The sequence below is a fragment of the Cylas formicarius genome, unplaced genomic scaffold, assembly GCF_029955315.1.
Source record: "Cylas formicarius isolate icCylForm1 unplaced genomic scaffold, icCylForm1.1 PGA_scaffold_8__14_contigs__length_24414737, whole genome shotgun sequence".
Lineage (NCBI taxonomy): Eukaryota > Metazoa > Arthropoda > Insecta > Coleoptera > Brentidae > Cylas > Cylas formicarius.
Window position 1 is genome coordinate 16,690,344 of NW_026844361.1, and position 19,308 is coordinate 16,709,651.

Here is a 19,308-nt window from a genome sequence, read left to right on the forward strand (position 1 = left end):
TGGCTGTGAAGTAGACCTAAGGAATAAGATCAAAATCCTGAGGGATATTCTTGGGCAATATGTTAACTTGAAAATTCTACGTTTGTTATGCTGTGGGTAAATTGCACAAGGTATGTTACACGTTTCGCGTACTAAAAAACATCGTAAAAAGATGTTATATAACTTAAATGTCGAAAGTCACATTAGATATGGAATATTGCTGTATGGGAGTTGCAGAGACATTGAAAAAGTATTCATTATACAAAAGTGTGCAATCAGAATACTTCTAAGTCTCGAAAGTACACAGTGTTGCAGAGGAAAGTTTAATACTTTAATACTAATTGCAGTGTTCATACAAGAGTATGTGATGTTTATGCAACACAGAATTTTAGTTTCCTCACCATCGATTCACGGGGACCGAAAAGAGTCCTTATTACCAGTGAATAAAAAAATTCAACAACCTTCCCGAATGGATACAGAAAATTACAACTGTTAAAATCTTAATGAAAGAAATCTTTATTACTCTAGTCAGAATGGAAGCATAGACTATGGAAAAGTTTTACACCAAGAAAAGATAAAACTGTAAATATTGGTAGTTTAACACTATTCAATGTATTTGCATATACTTTAAATAAAGATATACAATTGTTTAACTGCCCGTATTAGTGTGTTCTAATGGTTCTTTCCGTAAGTTTAGAAGGCTATAGAAACCTTAAATGCCCCAAAAGGCAATTCTCAAGTAAATATTCAAACAGTTCCACATATTCATTGTTGAGGAACTTTTCATGGAGAATTCACTTTCATTTGAAGTTTTCCATTCAAGATTTAAACATTTTTAGAACAAAAAAAAAATCCAAACGTCACTCATACAACACTTAGAATATTAAACATTGTCATTGAAGTTACTGGGCTGTTTAAAGATATAATAATAAGGGTATTTTCACGAAATTTAAAAATCGAACCTCCTTCTAGTGCAAGTCCTCATAAGGGATCCTAACTTCAGTAAGAGTTGTCTAAAAATGATTTACTAATATTCCTTTTGTTATTGTGCAAAAAGGGAATCAAATAATCTTATCGGCAGTTAGTTTTTAAACATCGAATCTAAAACTATATTTGAAATATTTTACTTTATTCTCTAAACTATTTATATATACCCCGTCTTAGCGACGCTTGACGAATCCCCTCTAGCAAGAAATACATCCTAGTCTATTGGGCATTTTGGAATTCAATGAAACCTTACTTCGAGAAATTGTTAAACTAGTTTGGAAGTAAAATTTGGAATAGCCCCATTGCTTTCTTACGAGTCGTATGTTTTTGTTGTATGTTTATGTTAATAAATGCTTCACCAAAGAAACATTAAAAAACACACAAACTAGCTTTACAACTGCTGGCAAAGTGATGTATGGCCTTTTACAATATTTGACTGACACTGAATTTCATGAAGTGTGCATTTAATTTTGCTGCACTGTAAAAATATACTTTAAGTTATCAGTTCCCGCACTAGACCGACTTGAAATTACATCAAGCATTTAAATAATGGGTTACACTTGTCATTGTCGCTTATGCAAGTAGAAATAAGGCTCTTTTTAACATTGATTTTCATAGGACCAACTATGGGATTAACTCGCCTATGAATCGAATGTGCAAGCTGACAAATATTATACTCATAAATAACGAGCATATTGATTTATTTTCTGACTCTCTCAGTAGTTTTAATCGCAAAGTAAAGATGTCCGTAGTGGTAGTTTAGCAACTGTAAGTGTTGGTGTTACTATTTTTCTTAGGTTAAACTATATTGTAATGATAATGTAAATGCTAAATGAGTAAATAATTTTTTTATTTTTTAACATTTTTTTAATTTAATTTTTATAATGAATTGGTCAAATGATCAAAGGTAACACGTAAACATTATGAAATATTTTCAAACGGTCACGTTTGTTTAATGTCAGCAGCTCCACGATCGCAGAAAAATTCACGAATCCAAACCGACTGAAAGGAAGATGATAATAGATTTGAGAAACGTGAGGCAACTTTATTATTCTGTAAACTGTGTTTTTATGTAAATAGAACGTTGGTCAGTATTGGTAATTCACTGAACGTGAATATATTGAAACTTGTTCCTACGCCTGAGGTTTGATGTTAACGATGTTTCGGTGGACTTTTGCAACTTATTTTTTAAAAAATGTTCAAAAATTAGTAACCGTTAAACTATATAGTTCCCGATAACTAAAAATCCTACATTACAGATCCGTTTGACATATTAAACGTTCCATCAAACTCACTTATGCAGCCAATATTTGTAATAGAGATCGTAAAACCATTCTACGTCCCCACTTTGAAAACGCTCGACGAGCGTCTCGAATTCATTGAAGACCGACGCTAGGAACGTCTCGAACAAAATCGTCCTTAGAGCGAGACCATGCGAGCCATTCACCTGTTTAATTACGTCGTTGACGCACGTGGTAGGGTTTGAGTTGCTTAAGTTGATGCCGCACCCTTAAACCGTGATATGTCTCGAATCCGTATTGGAATTGTCGTAAAGATGAGTCTTACCGATATTAACCGATGCTGTGTCGCCCGCAACTGTAGACGTGACGATGACGCCCCCTATTTTGACAGCACCGTTGACGTAGAGGTCGTTTGGCCATTTGATGCCGATTTTCACATGCTAAAAATGGGTAAAAACTCGATACAATAATAATAATAATAATAATATGCTTATTCTGTAGACAACGACAAATTTAAATTAAAAATAATACATCACATTTGGTATATCCACCGATCGACCTATTGTCAGCACCATTGGTTCTCCAACATATTCTCTAGCAAAATACCTAGCTTCCTTATTAAAACCCTGGTAGTTTGCTATCTAATTCCTTTCACTTCACATTAGATACACAAGATATTCTGGCTAGTTTTGACCTAGAATCCCTCTTTACGAAAGTTCCTATTAAAATCTGAGAATCTGGAACCGAACCTTCTCACCTTAATTGAAAAATGCGTGTCTGGAATATATCGTTCTTATAACGCTCAAATTTTTTGAACAAACATCGGGAACAGCTATAGGAAGCCTTTGAGAAGAAGGCTCTCGACACCTTCCATCTAAAACTAAAATTATGGAAACGCTACGTCGATGACACTTTTATTATTTGGCCCCATGGTCAGGAAATCCTAGTAGATTAAAATAGAAACTAATAACATAATAACAACTTCCTATTCTTAGATATTCTTATCAATAGAAAATCAGACCTAACTTTGGGTCATTGTGTTTACAGAAAACCTACGCACACAGACCGATACCTTAATGCATTGTCACATCACCATCCGGCCCGAAAATCACCGATTATCAACTCTCTTGTTTACAAAGCCATAAAACTATATCAGCCGGAGTCACTGAACCCCAGAATTAAAACATCTTATCTTTGCTCTTCTCTCTAAGAATTTCCACCCACATTAAAGATCATCACTGACCACATATCAAAGGTTCTAAGAGATATAACGTCATAACCAGATCCTTGCCACTCTTCCAAAAATCTTTCAATATCTTCGATTCGTTAAAGACAAAATTTCATTTGAGATGCCATGCATATGCGGCAAAGTATGCAGTGAAGAGACGGGACGAAAAATATCAACTAGGCTCAAAGAACATGAAAAAGCCTTAAGACTAAGACAAATAAACTCATGAGCAGTTACCGAACACAATGACGAAACCGGACATAAAATTTTCGAAAAAACTAAAATTCTTGCATATCTTCGAGAGCGACGGTATAATGACGACTCCGAAAGGGTGCGGCCTACCTTGATCCCTTGATAGGGGTTGCTAGTTCTCTGCACCCGCGGATTTTACATACATTACATTAATTGTTTTGCACTTCGAATTGCCTGTGATGCGTTCGATTCGACGGTCGGTCAGAGAGAGAGTCCGTGTGGATCGATTTAAAGTTTTGACCTTCGCCTTCGGCTATTAAAATCGTGGAAAACTGGTGCCAAAACGAGCGGCTAACAGTTAACCCGAAGAAAACGACAGTTGTTCCATTTACCAGGAGAATCCTCACAGGACTGAAACCGCCGGTGGTAGATGGAACAACTAACCAAAAAACTTACCTGGAGAGCGCACATTCAAAAGATCACGCTTAGGGCAACAATTGCACTAGAAAGATGCAGAAGAATGTGTGGAAAGAACTGGGGCCTAAACCCAAAAATGACACTTTGATTGTATCTAGCAGTAGTGAGACCAATGTTGGCGTATGGGGCGATTGTCTGGTGGACAAGAACCATGCAGGGGGATGCGATAAGGCGGCTGAGTAGCGTGCAAAGACTAGCGAGTCTGTGCGCTACGGGGGCCATGAGCACAACGCCTACTGCAGCGCTGGAGGTCCTACTGAACATCCCACCAATACAATACAATACCAATACAAGGGGAATCAAGATCCGCAGTATATAGATTACTGCAAGGCCAGTCCCCAATAATTGGTGGACATAGCACGAAACATAACAAGCTTTACTTGGAGGTAAGGCCGGACAATGTTCTAGGGCTGCCTACGGACAGCACAACACCTAAGTATTGCTTCGTTAACCACTACAGGACTCAAATCTCTGCCAGAGAAGACTGGGAAAACGGGCCACCAATAAAGCCAGAAATAACCTAGTATGCTGATGGCTCAAAAACTCAAGAAGAAGTAGGAGCCGGAATATATGAACCCAGGACGAAAAGGAAAATCTCTATTCCAATGGGTAAGTTAGCAAGAGCAGAGACCACTGCACTAGAACACTGTGCAAGAGAAATAAAAGCGAGGAAGATCCGTAACAAATCAATTGCAATTTACACCGATAGTCAAGCGGCTATAAAGGCCCTGCAATCTAATAAAATAACATCCAAGTTAGTTCTGGACTGCCATAAGGCATTAAACGAGATAGCAAGCCAGAACAAAGTTACTCTATCATGGGTACCGGGGCACAGAGGGCATAAAGGTAATGAAGGCACAGACGACGCAGCCCGCGAAGGATCGTCAATGCACCTGATTGGACCAGAACCCTTTTGTGGGGTGGCCAAACCCGTTGCAAAAACAGCTATCAGGGATTGGATGGATCGAGAATCCCGACGATGGTGGAGGGACATACCGGGGCAAAGACAGGCCAAGGAATTCCTAAGGGGCCCATCGGCCAATTTTACAGCGGACCTACTAAGCTACAATAGAAAAGCCGTAAGAATAATGGTAGGTCTGCTGACGGGCCACTGCAGGCTTAAGAGGCATCTAGGCCTGATGGAAGTGGAAGAAATCACAGAATGTAGATTCTGTCAGGAAGAGGAGGAAACAGCCGCACACGTACTGTGCCACTGCGAAGGCCTAGCGAGAGTGCGTTTCCATCTGCTGGGCGATACCAAACCAAAGGCAGAGAGCTATACGAGGGAGCCATTATCGAAGTTGTGGAGTCTGGTTAGAGAGACGAACCTGGATAAAGCCCTATAGCTATGGAGAGAGTCACAATAGATCCTCCGGGTCGCAGTGACGGACAAGCTGACTGCTAGCTCTCCCAACTGTTATCCTAATCTAATCTTCGGCCGCAATGAAAAAAGAGTCGTCATTTTTTTGAGCGCGAAAAAGCCGCGAAATAAATTAATATATGTATAGTAATTTTAAAAAGGAGTTTGCATAATCAATAAATCACCTTATCAGGACGATACACCGTTTATTGCACGAAAACTGTTTTTTTTTCATTCACCCTAAGTCACATCTGTTTAAACGAGCTCAAGCGTTTACTAAAGTCATTTTCCACTTAGATTTTAAGAATCATCTTCGTATTGGAAAACTTGGTCCTCTGCAAGATCAAGAATAGCCCCTGACGTGTTTATATGGTACCAATTATTTATGTAAAGAATGAATAATTTTTTTTTTTTAAACAATGGCTGGATATCTAATAAAAACAATCAGCTGTTTACTTCGTGATGTTTAGATCTTACAGATGGTTATATTCCCTCGTATGCTTATCTTCTTTTCCAAAGTTTTCGAGTGAAAAATATAAAACTTTATTTTCCTAGAATGTACCTCGCAATGTTCGGTGAGATTCTTCACGGTCGACACAACGGCCACCATTACCAAATGTTGCGTCAACGCGAGGGCTTTGCCTAGCCGAGACGCCATCGGGATGTCGAGCTGGAGACTAAAAATGGCGCTACCCGCCGGACTAATCCAGACGTTATTCGACCTACCTGCAATTTTTATTTATTTTTCTGTTAATCACATTAAAGAAATTGCGATCTCGACTGTTCCGCGGCGCTTATATAAAGCAGGGAGCCTTACTTACCCACGCCGCTCACTTGCTGCCTCGTTATAACCGCCAAACCGTTAGCCAATCTGCCGGAGCCTACTATTTGGTGCGTGCTGGACAGCACGTCGCTGTATAGCACCAAACGCCCGGTGTACTTCGTCTCCAATGTCTAGAATACATAATGCAACATGTTGAGATAAGTTACAATCGTCTCTACGAGTTTGAATATATATTAAGTAGGATCATAAATAACGGAATTGTCTGTTGACACACTTATAATATTTCATACCAATATTTCATCCTTTGGTGCCAAATTTTCAATTATCATTTCTGTCATGATTGTTTTGTCCATTACAAATATTTTCCAAGTTTCTGAAGGTTAGGTTCATATTGAAGGAATGAATTTGATACATCCGAAGGGCTTATCTCTCATAAAGACCCGAACATTAATATATTAACCGTTTCAATTTGTTAAGTTTTCAAAATAAATAAGAACTAAAAGTTCAGATTTTCAAGAAATTACATATTTTGACATGACAATTGTTTCGACAACACCTTTATCAAATGTGACATTTGATAAAGACGCGGTGTTGTCGAAACAATTGTCATGTCAAAATATATAATTTCGTGAAAATCTGACCTTTTAGTTCTTATTTATTTTGATAAATGGATTTTCATCAAGTAAAAGCCACCTCAGTTCAATTGTTAAATTTTCATTTATTTTTATTTGTTTGAATCTTTTTTGTTGAGTTTTGTTTTGTTTCTGTTATTTACATTTAAGAATTTTTATATTAATATTTCCATTTGATGCCGATATTCTGTTATACTTTTTATAGAGTAGTCATATGTTTTCACAGCAATTTAGAAAGGACAACTGATTTCTCTAAAACGAACACATTTTACTGTTATATATGTATTTAAAAGAACGAACTGTGTTTTTGTCGTTTGAATTTTGGCTTATTTCGTTTTATATAACTTCCTAGTTAAATTAAAGAAATATATAACAACGGCAACGGTGTGCAGCTGTGTATTATTTGGCAACCACAGTTAAAACAAATTAAGTGTACGGAGATCACTGGAAAGAACGTGGCGTAAAGTGCAGGTTAAGTTGTGAAATTTCGACGCGCGTGCGCATCAGTTTAACAGTATTATATTATTGTTATATTATGTAATAAAGATATATAGTGCGACCCGATCGTACCTCGAAGTACGTCACAGTGGAAAAATTCGAGGGACACGCGTGTACTAGAACGGGCAGAAACATTCTCGAAGGACTGTCGTACCGGTCGTCTTTGCCGCAGAAAACTACGCCCAGATCGCCTGCCTCCAACTTATTGTCCTTAATATACGGACACTCGGACAGCATTTTGAGTTTCAGCTGGAAAATGAAACCAGGTTACTCCGTAGGGCCAGCCATAGACGACCACGTGACTCACGTCGTGTCTTCCCAAGAAATAAGCCGGAGTATAATCAGGCACCGGGTTCGGATTGCCACAGTCCAAATCCAAATGGTTCGACAATATATCTTTCAGTATATCCAACCTAGCCGGATCGCTCTCCTTTAAGGCTTCGAACCTGCTTTCATCGTCCTCGTACTGACTCGGACTTATCTCCAAGTGCACCTGCAATTCCGTGTCGTGATTCATCAAATCGAATTTTAGGTTGGTAAAAAAAAACCTCCAACACAAATCAATGGTTTGAGCGTCTCGGAAAGAGTAAGAGTACCGCATGCGATGAAATCTGAAAATTCTCTTAGTGCTGTAAATCAGCCTCAAATGCCATTTGCACAAGTTTGAAATATGAGGAAACCGCTAGATGTACATATGTGCAGCGGGACAATACTATTAGACATGAGGACAGAATCCTTGGTACGAGGACTGAGTCTGATGGGGGAAAGAAATACTTCGGATTGTGCCGCAATAGATTATCAAGTCTCAGCGGAAGGCCGGAACATCAGTTACACAGAATATCCTAAGAGAATCGTGATTTTGAGTCGGGCGGTTCTACCCAACAAGTGCAATATAGGAAAAGTATTTCCGCTCTTTCGGGTGGTGATCTCCAGTTATCGCCCGCGTTTGTTGGGCCAAATTTCAGTTTTTTAATAATATATTAATACAAGTATAGTTTTACTGCAAACAAAAATGCATTCGTAATAACATGAATCAACATAATCGCTTCCTCAATTGGAAAAGCATAACCAGAAACTTTTGTCGATTTTAATTTACACCTAAAGTACGTAAAATAGCTTAATTTTTTGCCCACAGAGTTAGTTTGACCTATAGTTCACCAGACTTTTGCACGTACATTTCAAACAATATTCAAACTAAGCTGTCAAATTTAACAGCCAATATCCAAACTGAAAGTTACTAAATGGAAACATCTGTTTTTATTTACTCGTCCAACTGCGAGCAGAATTAAACTTGCGTCATATTTTTATCTTTTCATTCGCCGGTACGCATGTCTTCCTTAGTACTTATTACAGACTCGTGTTATGTTCGATTTTATTTCTTGTCGTTTCTGTGTGTAACAATCATTTTTGGAGTTTTTATTTTTAAGAAATGTTTGTTTCTAAACAGGTAATACAGTAAGTGCTAAGTGCTCATCTTAATATTTATAAATTATATTATAATATTATAAATAATAGATATAAATTTTATAAACTTATTTTGAATTCTTACCAGACGCTCTATATATATGGCGCAATTTAACACTACAGAAATTTTGTTTACTTAAAACAAAAGCAAATAACTGATTTCATTTACTTAAATCAGAACAAAAAATGTTCAGCTGTTGACAACACTGTAACGTTATCAAATACAAAATATGACAATATTCCGACCTCTATATGTACAATCAAGTAGTTACAGATTCTTACCACACAGACACAGTAATTCATAATGACTCACTACTTAATATACCACTTGAAAATGGTTACAAACCCTGTTTGATAGATAAGATTGTAACTAAAAAACAGTTTTAAATAACTCTGAACTCTATCTATCCTATATTAAATACCGAACCCAAAATTTATAAAACAACAAAATACATAGAACCTAGCACGAAAATTTCGAAACATATATCTAAATTTGGTCTTAAGATTGGTTTTAAATCTGAAGACAATAAAACTAAATCACGAAAAACTCAAAAGTTCGAGTCTACAAGTTGAAATGTGGATCATGGCCCGAAATTTATATAAGAAACGCATAATGAACATAAATTGATTTATTTAAATTCAGAAATACACAACTTTGATGATAATTTTGATATTTTACATAATGAAACAAAAAGCAAAAAACCAAATTTGTTGGAAATTGTTTGTTCAAATCAATTACTTAATGACCAATTGGATTTAAATGCGTCTCCGTTGTTAAATTTAACTTTATAACCATACACCGGTAACTTAGAATCTATTACTACGTGATTGTATATATAGATGTAATAATAACTGTGAAAATATAATAGTATATTATGCAACAAGTGCGATAAACGACATTTGACTCACGAGTTTATTTGACACGAGCGGAGCGAGTGTTTAATAAACGAGTGAGTCAAAAAGTTTACCGAACGTGTTGCATACTATACTTTTTCTACGACCGTTAGTTTTGGGGTACATTTTCGCAAAACACGAATACATTCACTGACATGACTGTCAGAATTGACAAACGTCAAAATTCAAAGCGTGGGAAATATCTCCGAAAACATCTGATTGTTCCCAAACAAGTGCTGTAAAATCCCGGAAATGTCCGAAGTGGCTCGGATTCGTGGGAAACGAAACTGACGTGGTAAAGCGACGCTTCCCGCACGCTAGATCGGTGCGTATTTTACAGACGGGAGTAGAAAAACATTTTTTTGTTCTAATTTAATTGTATTAAATTAATTTTCATCAAGTAAAAGATACCTTAGTTCAACAGATTTCATGCTTGAAAAGATCGCAAGCCTACGTAACACATAACCTAACATTTTAGAGGCTGCTGTTTGCAATCATATCCATAACATTTTTAAGAGTCCCGACTGTGAACCTTGTATGACGCCAGAATTAGTGCAACGTTTAGTGACCTTCCCGTAATTGAACCACTTTCGAAAGCCTCACTGAAGTCAATGTAAATAACATCAACCTGGATTCTGTTGTCTAGGTGGTCATGGAGATACTCAGTAAAGACAAATAAACTCTCAAGTTGGGATAAAAGCCATGCTGCTCAGTTCCAAGAATATGTTGGACCAGTGGCTCTTAGATGTATCTTAAACTGGGTCAAAAAATATTCGTCGGCCATTATTAAAATTAAATGGTCTGAACTACACCATTGTTTTTCCGCGTTCTAGGAAATATTCCGTAAGTATAGTGTAGGGAAAATTAATTGTGTTGGGTCTACACGCAGAAGAATACCTGCGAAAATATAGCTCGCCCTTCCGAACCCTTCACGGTTGCTAGCAGCAAACTGGGCGTCTGCCACGTTTCTTCCGCACCCAACACCTGCACCTGAATCGTATATTCTTTACCGTTATGCTGGATTTCCACTGCGGACGGGGTCCTCGGCGCAATAGGACTCGACCCATTGCCGCTGCTGCAAACTGACGTCTTACCCTAAAAAAACCCTCCTATCGAACTCCAGCTAACCTGTGATTGGACGCGTCTGAATCTTTCGAAAATTGTTTCTTGGCCGGCGACGCCTGGTAGCAGAATATGTGATGCATCATCTTCACCCGCTTCCACTTGCCGTACGAGAATCGAACCAGCTCGTGTTCCCTAACCTCGATATCAAACGACAATGAGCTCTAACAATTGAGCAACAGCAAAAACGAGCTTACTTCCGCGGTGGTAAACGTGTGCAACACGCTATATAACAAGTCGCTGCACAGACAGAGCAGCTGACCACCGTTGAAGAGGAATTTCATCAAGTTCGCGGCCAGCTTCGACTCGACAGCTCCACATACGACGACGAGGGCGGTCGAATCGGTCCACGGTGATTTTCCGGTGTCCGGCAGATCATATATTGTGTACCTGGAACGAGGTGCTTAGCACCACTACCTCAGAACTATGTCTCTACATTTCCATATACGGCACTGTTGCTTGAACAGTTTCGTTAATCTCTGATATCAGTGTAATCACGGAACACTTAGGACAGGACAAGAGGGGTAAGCTCCGCCCTCAATGTTTCCAACTCACTCCCTCCGTAATGGTACCCTCCCTAGACAGTACACGTGGTATTGATAAAAAAGTGTTTCAACTAATTTTTAAAGAATGTAAATATTAATTAGTGAAGGAACGATAACAAAACACTGAATGTGAGTCACCCCGTTTGTCCTGTTTATATTCCGTAATGTAAGTAGTTGAATTGCTCAAGATAGAGTAGCGGGAAATGTAGAGCTAACAAGACTGCTCGCGAAAAATCGTAGCTGGGCGGGGCAAGTTCGTAGCGCGTAGCTCGAAGCAGCTTTTTATTCTAAAAAGAAAGAGCTTCGCAGTTTCTTGTGGTAAAGGGACGCATTGTTTTTCTATCGTGCTCCTGCGGACCATTATGAAACTTTCGCAAAATCGGCGTAATTTTATTGCGCATACATCCTGTATAAAGTGTCTTTCAAGCCTCGCCGAACTTCAAAGTTAAAGCAAACATTGTTAAACATTAAAATTTGTACAAATAACAGCGTTGTCGAATGATATTTTGTCAAGTATCTCGTATCTCTCGACACAGTTTACGATACAGTTCAAATCAAATTAACGGATTTTTAGCAGTCTTTCATTTATCCCCAATAATTTACCAACAAAAACGGAAATTGATGGCGAGAAATGGTGATTTTTATTTGGATTTTTTAAAATATCTCGAACAGCGTACGTGATAGACGAAAATCGTGAATACAAAAATTGTAGCTTTCGATGTGGCCTATAACACTGTTTAAACCAGTTGGCCATATTTTTCATCACGAATTTTGATTTACGGCTAACAATTTAATAGCGAAAAGAACAATTTTCATTAGATTCATTTTCTATTAGATTTTTGTCAATAATTGAAAAACCCTGTATATAATGGAAAAAATGCCCGAAATAAAAGTTATGGTCCCGGACCTCCTCCATTTCCTGGTTCATAAATTTTTCCGATCGGGTTATGGTTTTCGAGAAAATAATGTTTTTCTGGAAGTCAAAATATACCAAAAAAAATTCATAAATTTTTAAAAAATACTTTGCCAGATTTGAGTAAGTTGAGATGAAATGCGGGCTATCCAGCCCAATCTGAAGTCGATAGCTGCAAATTTATGATACCTGTTAATTTTGGAATATAGCACTTAACATCTTTAACACCCTCCCTGTACTACAGGTGAAAATCTTAAATACAAAACGGACTGACATACGAAGCACATTCTTTCATTTATAGCAAATTTTCAATAATAGGGGGACCCATTTTTCAGTTTTTTTGAATTTGCGGCGCACCCTGTACATTTTTGAAAAACGTTCAGGAATAAAATTTTATGGAGGCGAATCTTATGTTTTCGAGAAATTATTTTTTTCTTGGACGTCTGCAAACGCGGTTTTTATTTTTTTTTAAATACGCGCGTTTCATAACAACGTCCAACAGTCGAAAATCGAAAAAAAAAAGATGGACGCCGAAGTTTGAAGGCCGCCATTTTTACATGTCTTATGCATCCCATGGACGGTTAAAAAGGAGCAAAATTTGAAGCGTGTGGCTCAGACCATTCGGAAATTATCCTCGAAAGACAGAGAACGGACAGACAAAAACAATTTTTTTTCGACGCTGATCATTTCTGTCCCAATGGGTGTCCCGTACGACCTAGAGTTACCGAGATCTCGAGTTTAGTGAGGAGCGGAAGAGAATTGATTTCATCGATTTTTCGAAAGTAAGAAGCTATGGTTTCACCTACTTATCTCTGTTTAAAACGTTTGCCAGCACCGCCTTTACGTTGTCTTTGGCGACGACGCTGTCTGCGTATACTAGTACATTCGGCGGTTTGATATGTCTCGGTACCATAGCATCCGCGGATAAAACCATCTCTTCCACAGGAGATGAATCTTTCTGCGGCATCGGTTTATGTTTCTTTTTCTTCTCCTCTATCCTATCATCCTTTGTTTTAGCTTTACACCCCTTGTCCTCCTCCGGATCGTCGTACGTGGCGGTGCTCCTTGTAAGTTTCTTCTCTTTGCTAGAACTCCTGGTGACGACATCCTTTCCCGGCGACTTCTTGGGCCCCGCCAATTCAAGGTCACCTTTCGAGCCCTTCTTTTTCTCCCCGTTCAACTCGGCCGCTTCCGAATCGATTTTCGCGCTACTTTTTCTCTCCTCCTTGGAGCTACCCGGTTCCGGGTGTTCTTTGCTCGCGTGAACCCGCGTTTTCGAGTGCTTCCTCGGCTCTCTCGCTTTGTCCTTGTCATCTTTCGGGCCAGACTCTTTGGGTTCCTTTTTCGGGCTATAGTTTTTGTGTCTTTCCGATTTATTGTCGGTTTCGGATTTGCCGTGATGGTTTGGCGACTTGTGACGCCGGTAGTCGTTGGAGTTGACCTCCAACGTGTTCTTGTCTTCGCCTTTTCTCTCTTTCTTTATCGGTTTTACTTCCGACACCGGTACTTTCTTGAGTTCCTCGGACTTAGCCGATCCGTTGTCAATAGTGATCTTGGGGCTGAAAACGAAAGATTTTATTTTTTGGTTGCCTACAATTTCAAATTGAGGGTAATGTTAATATTCAAACCAGTGTGATATGATAGCAGTACACTGACAAGTCGAGGTCTTAATGGTTATATTTCTTCAAACTATGTGTTTCGCCCATACGAGCAACTTCAGACCTAAAGAAGAAATTTTTCAAAAAAAAAAAAAATACAAAGCATATAACGTCAACTCAAACGCATACAAAAAGTGTGATTTCGTCTTTGACGGATCGAAGATGTTGGGAGATTTTTGGACAAGATAAAGACAACTCGCTGTCTATGGAAGGTGTGTGTGTGTGTATTTTGTGATGGAACACTTAGTGTCTTTAATTTGGAAATTATTAGAGAGAAGAGATGTAAGTTGTTTTAATTCCGGGTTCAGTGACTCTGGTTGAGATAGTTTTATGGCTCTGTAAACAAGAGAATGGATAACCAATGATTTTTGGGATGGATGGTCATGTGACAACGCATTAAGGTATTGGTGTGTGTGCGTAGATTTTCTAGAAACCGAATGACCCTATGTTAGGACTGATTTTCTATAGATAGGAATATCTACGAATGAGAGATTATTATCAGTTTCCAATTCAATGGTAAAACCTATGTGAGGGTGTTAGATTTTTAAATGTTTAAGAAAATCTCATATGGATTCTTTACCAAGGTGCCGAGGGCTTTTTTCTCGAAGGCTGCCATTAATATATTAGTGATAATTGGTGATAATGTAGAACTCATAGCTCTTCCCGAAGTTTGTTCATAAATTTGATCGTTACAAGAAAAACATGTTCTAGAGAAGCATTTTTCGATTAAGATGAGGATGTTTCAGTTTGAAGTTTGAGTTATAAACAACTGACGCAGAGGAAATCCAGAAGATTTGAAAATAGTATTATAGTAGCCTGTGGAAAAAGCAAAAAATGTTGTAATTGAAAAACATGACTAAACCATAGACCTAATGTCGGTTCATAATTGAAAACGTCAATCAAGCACTTTGGAGCTTTGGTGATATCTAATTCCTGCAAAATATCAAGTTTTTTGGTCTTTGGGTACTCATATAAAATATTCATATTTTGTTTAGGAAGAAACTTATAACAAAAGATGAGTAGCGAAAACAATGTCCTTGGAATGTCTCGCCAAAGTTAGATGTTCGTGAACCCTGATGGAAATCCAGCTACCAGACTGTTCAAGAAATTATTTCAGTTTGCTGTTTGTTTTGCATGCTATAGATAAATTCATACTCATGAATGACTTATCCAAGTGCAATCTACGTTCTGGAAGTTTGATTTTATTCTATGAATGGCGAATGATATGTTTATTGATAGAACGAAGTGGATAGCCGTCTAATCGTCGTCCATTTGCATTAAATTATTCCTTTGAAAGTGGAATGTGAAAATCCCTATGGAAAAAACAACTAAAGTAGGCAAAGTTATGGGAATAGGGATAGTTGGAGCAAAATTGTATTATATTGTCAGTGGATGCAGACCTTTAAAAATCTCGAATTCAACTCCTTTAGTGAAATAAATTTTCGAAAATAATCCTTCAATTGCTAATTTTTGTGAATCTGAAAAAGTTCTTAAATAATTAAAAAAAAGGACTCGCGGCTGATTCGGAGTAGTTTCCCGGTCGACATCGACATCCGCCGACTGTTCCACATTTCCTTAGCTAACGGGAACCCCGATGGACTTACTTGGTGGCGTCCCGTATCTTTGAGTACAGATGTTTCACCTCACAGACGAAGTTCCTCCAGTGGATGGGTCGGTGGGAATATTTCACGGTCGTGTCAGTCGAAAATTTCCGTTCAAATTTTATTTTCTTGGGTTTTCCGTCGACGTCTACGGCTGCGCAACGATCGTGTTAGGTGAGGTAAAAAAAGGGAGCGAAAAAACAACTCACTTTCGAGCCTCAACAGTTGCAGCTCGTGATTGATGTCGCAGTCGCTTTGAGAAAAACACTGCACAAGTTTCGTCAGCTTGTCGAGGTCTGATTTTAGGATAAGCTCGAAGTGATCGGTGACTTTCCACGCGATCAGTTCGCCGAAATTCTCAACCTGGCGTAGTGAAAAAAAAATTAAATGGTAGCCTTAACGATTGACCCCTAACTTATAAACCAAAGGCACTTAACCTCAATAAACCAATAAAAAGCCGATTTACAAGTGTTTATCCAATACACAGAGGTCTTTTTATGTTAGTAGCACTAACTGTGACACTAATTTTGTTGTACTGATAGGGCTCCAACGGCTCAAAACGGCAGTTTGATAATTCTCTATAGTATCTAGACAGCACTAAAGTTTAGTATCCTGTGAGAGGGCAATCACTGCTTACGTAAATGACTTTTAGATTACCATATGCAATCTTATGCACTTATCAGAAAAAGAAAAGTACGGATGAGCATCACCGGTATTAAGATGATTATCACAAAAGTGGAATGATGTTGTAAACCTATAAACAGAAGTGGACCTAAAATACTACCCAGGGGTACCCTCGCTAACAGCCTGCCCTGTCATTAAAAATGATGCCCATTTACAACACACTTAGCTGAATCTTATGTGATGAAGAATTGAGATGAGGATATCATGATTTGTCATGTTAAAGGCATTTCTAAAATGAATTAACTCATAAAAATGTCAACTATTACGTTGCTACCCTACCTACCTACCTACTATACCATAGCAAATTAAAAAAAAAATCTGTTAATAATTATAATAATAATAAAGCTACCATTGGAGTTAACTGGCATTCCAAGGTGAATCTTGCTTCTATTCTTTGACGATGATTCGCAGGGAAGTGTATGAGATGTACGAGAGTAATCAGATTAAATCATTTGAATCCTTGCAACAGAAACTAAAAGAAATTGTTCGGTTTACTGGCATAATAAGACAATGGGCTCGACGAATGGTGGAATGAAAATATTAAACTCAAATTCAACGATTTTGAGTAGCAAAACGAGACTAGGTTCGATACCCACTTCACTACAAAGAATGAACTTCGAATATACCTTGCATCTAGAGGAAAAGGAATAGACATTTTACACTGTGGCTCCAAAGAAGGCTGAGTGCCAAACGTTTTGCTCAGTTGTCACGATATGACAAGTGAGCATTTTTGAAAATTGGCAAAAAAATTTTCTTCTTCCAAATTTCTCACCATTCAGCTTAATAGTTTAGTTCTTACAGCACTTTAGCTAAAAAACGATCAGCAGCAAACAAGAGGTACTGCAAGTCAGTATGACTTTATTTTGAAGAAAAACAAACGCCTACGAGCACATAAAAACGTTAATAGCATTATTATAGTCATAATCATTTATCGTGTGTCGGACTATACGAAATTGCCGACCTATCGAATTGGTTAAAAAACCAATCTCTTATCCCTAGTCACCACTAATATTCAAGATACGAAATTGAGCGACCGAATCTCTATAATGATAATTAACCATAGGTAAATAAATTGGAAATAATCTATGGTATATTTGAATTATTGCGGATTATTTTTTATTCAGAAGTTTAGTTAGTCGTTTTTTTCATTTAAGACAAGAAGTTTCTATAAAATGTTTCGTCCGTGAGAAGAAAAACCCGACCCTTCAAGTGGAGTCACGGACGGCGATAATGAGAGAAGTGGCAGCTTTGAAACATAGGCCAGTGAGTACAGTGCGGCATAAACCCACATCAGAGAGAGAAGAAAAAAAACTGTATATGAATAGATCATGTTAATTAGACGTATACTGCTACTTTTTTTGATGGGTTGTTATAGTAAAATGTTCCACGCAGGTTGTAATAAAAACACTGGGTGTTTAAGTTAATTAAATAAATCCGGAAGCCTGCGCATCTCTGTGGATGTGGCGTCTAAATACACATGAGAATTAAATCCACAAATCGTGTTCTGTCCATGCGCTGTAGAAAACGATTTCAACATTTTCAAAATCACCCTGTATCTAAAAATCGAAGACAACTGTGATATTTCTCACGAAAGGCGCAGCTTTATAATAATAAGGAAGATCGACGCTATTGAAGAGTATATCAAAAGATGCCGTTTTCAAAACCACCTTTCATGGAGTTATTTTTCAGACAGAGATTATTTTAAACACCCAGTATGGTAATGAAATCATCAAAATTAAAACTTATGCCCCTTTAAAGGCACATTCGCTCTTTCACCATTCAATTGCCCTTACAAGGTTCCGCAAATTTCGCCAATCGCATTTGTAAATATTTTTAGTCCGGCCCTGGATTCATTTCAGTTTAAAGATGTTGAAGTTGATATAAAGCAGAACAAACTTTAACTACGTGACATAAACCACATTATACCTGTAATATCTCCGAATGGTGCTTGGTATAGTTGTCCAACACCGCTTGTATCCATATGTATATGTTGGGCGATTCAATCGCCACGCGGTTATCCTTAAAATAAATCGGAAAGTACTTGCAGTCTTTTGGAAATATGACCCACTGGGACGAGAGGTTGATTTTTTGCTGCAACAAACCGAGGGTGTACTTATGGCATTTTGGTATACTTGGACCAGAAATATAGTACTTTTACAATCGACCCCGTGATTAAGTTTGCTTGCTGTTTATTACTACAAAACCGCAACACCTTATAGAACACCCTGCCGAGCAGACCCTCACCGGTAACCGTTCCAGGACAGTCCTAGGAGTTTATCTAACTGCAGTAACAAGCGGGATGTAAGTATGTTTTCAATCTTTTTCGCCGAGCAATTCTTGAAACGTGTACATAAAAAAATTAATACAAAGTACTTTCTATTTAATATAATAATATCAAATTATATTAAATGAAATTATAATAACGTATCAGTGACTTAAAAAATCGTCACAATCGCTATTGTCGTCACCTAGTTCAACAATCAACTCCATTTTCTTCAAAAAAGTACGCAACGACTCTTTGGCACAACTAACGTTTAAGTGTGTCAGTACTTTCCTAAGCAGTTCCTCCAAGGTGAAAACACTATTTACTTTATAAGCGTCGTAGATTATACGCCTAATTAGATCTGCGTGTTGCTCTTTAAAAATTCGCGAAGTACCAGCACCTTCTCTCACTTTCCTCTTGACTATCCCATTTGCAACAATTTTTCTTACAGTTGACTTTGGAGCTTTGGTCATGTCACTTGTTTTTATTGCTGGTTCCTACTTCCCCTTCTGAAATTCTTATAAAATTCTAAACATTCAAAACAATTTGTTTAGCATCCAAAGGCAAATGGAATCGTTTTTTTATTTGCTGAGGTAGTTTGTCTTCTAAATTGTCATTAGGTTCGGCTACCACCTGCACTTCGTCTTCAAATTCTGCGCTGTTTTCCACGTCTTCTGCTAACAGGGGAATATCTGTTTCATTCTGCGGTCTCCACATTTTAAAGTGTTAAAAAAAAGGAACCTTCAAAAATTGTATAATTGTAATATTCTAATAAACATTTATCTG

General features: G+C 37.8%; 1 protein-coding gene across 1 annotated transcript in view; it reads right to left on the minus strand.

Moving 5' to 3' along the window:
* LOC132705858 (biotin--protein ligase) overlaps positions 1-19,308 on the minus strand; it is a 36,387-nt gene that overhangs the window by 2,007 nt on the left and 15,072 nt on the right. Inside the window, exons 3-15 of the mRNA XM_060676790.1 lie at positions 18,186-18,350; positions 15,785-15,938; positions 15,579-15,729; positions 13,123-13,875; positions 11,056-11,248; positions 10,865-10,998; positions 10,634-10,811; positions 7,686-7,871; positions 7,451-7,627; positions 6,286-6,418; positions 6,027-6,190; positions 2,533-2,647; positions 2,262-2,475 (exon numbers count right to left, since the gene is read on the minus strand). Coding sequence (XP_060532773.1) covers positions 2,262-2,475; positions 2,533-2,647; positions 6,027-6,190; positions 6,286-6,418; positions 7,451-7,627; positions 7,686-7,871; positions 10,634-10,811; positions 10,865-10,998; positions 11,056-11,248; positions 13,123-13,875; positions 15,579-15,729; positions 15,785-15,938; positions 18,186-18,350 — 2,717 coding nt within the window. The remainder of the gene's footprint in view (positions 1-2,261; positions 2,476-2,532; positions 2,648-6,026; positions 6,191-6,285; positions 6,419-7,450; positions 7,628-7,685; positions 7,872-10,633; positions 10,812-10,864; positions 10,999-11,055; positions 11,249-13,122; positions 13,876-15,578; positions 15,730-15,784; positions 15,939-18,185; positions 18,351-19,308) is intronic.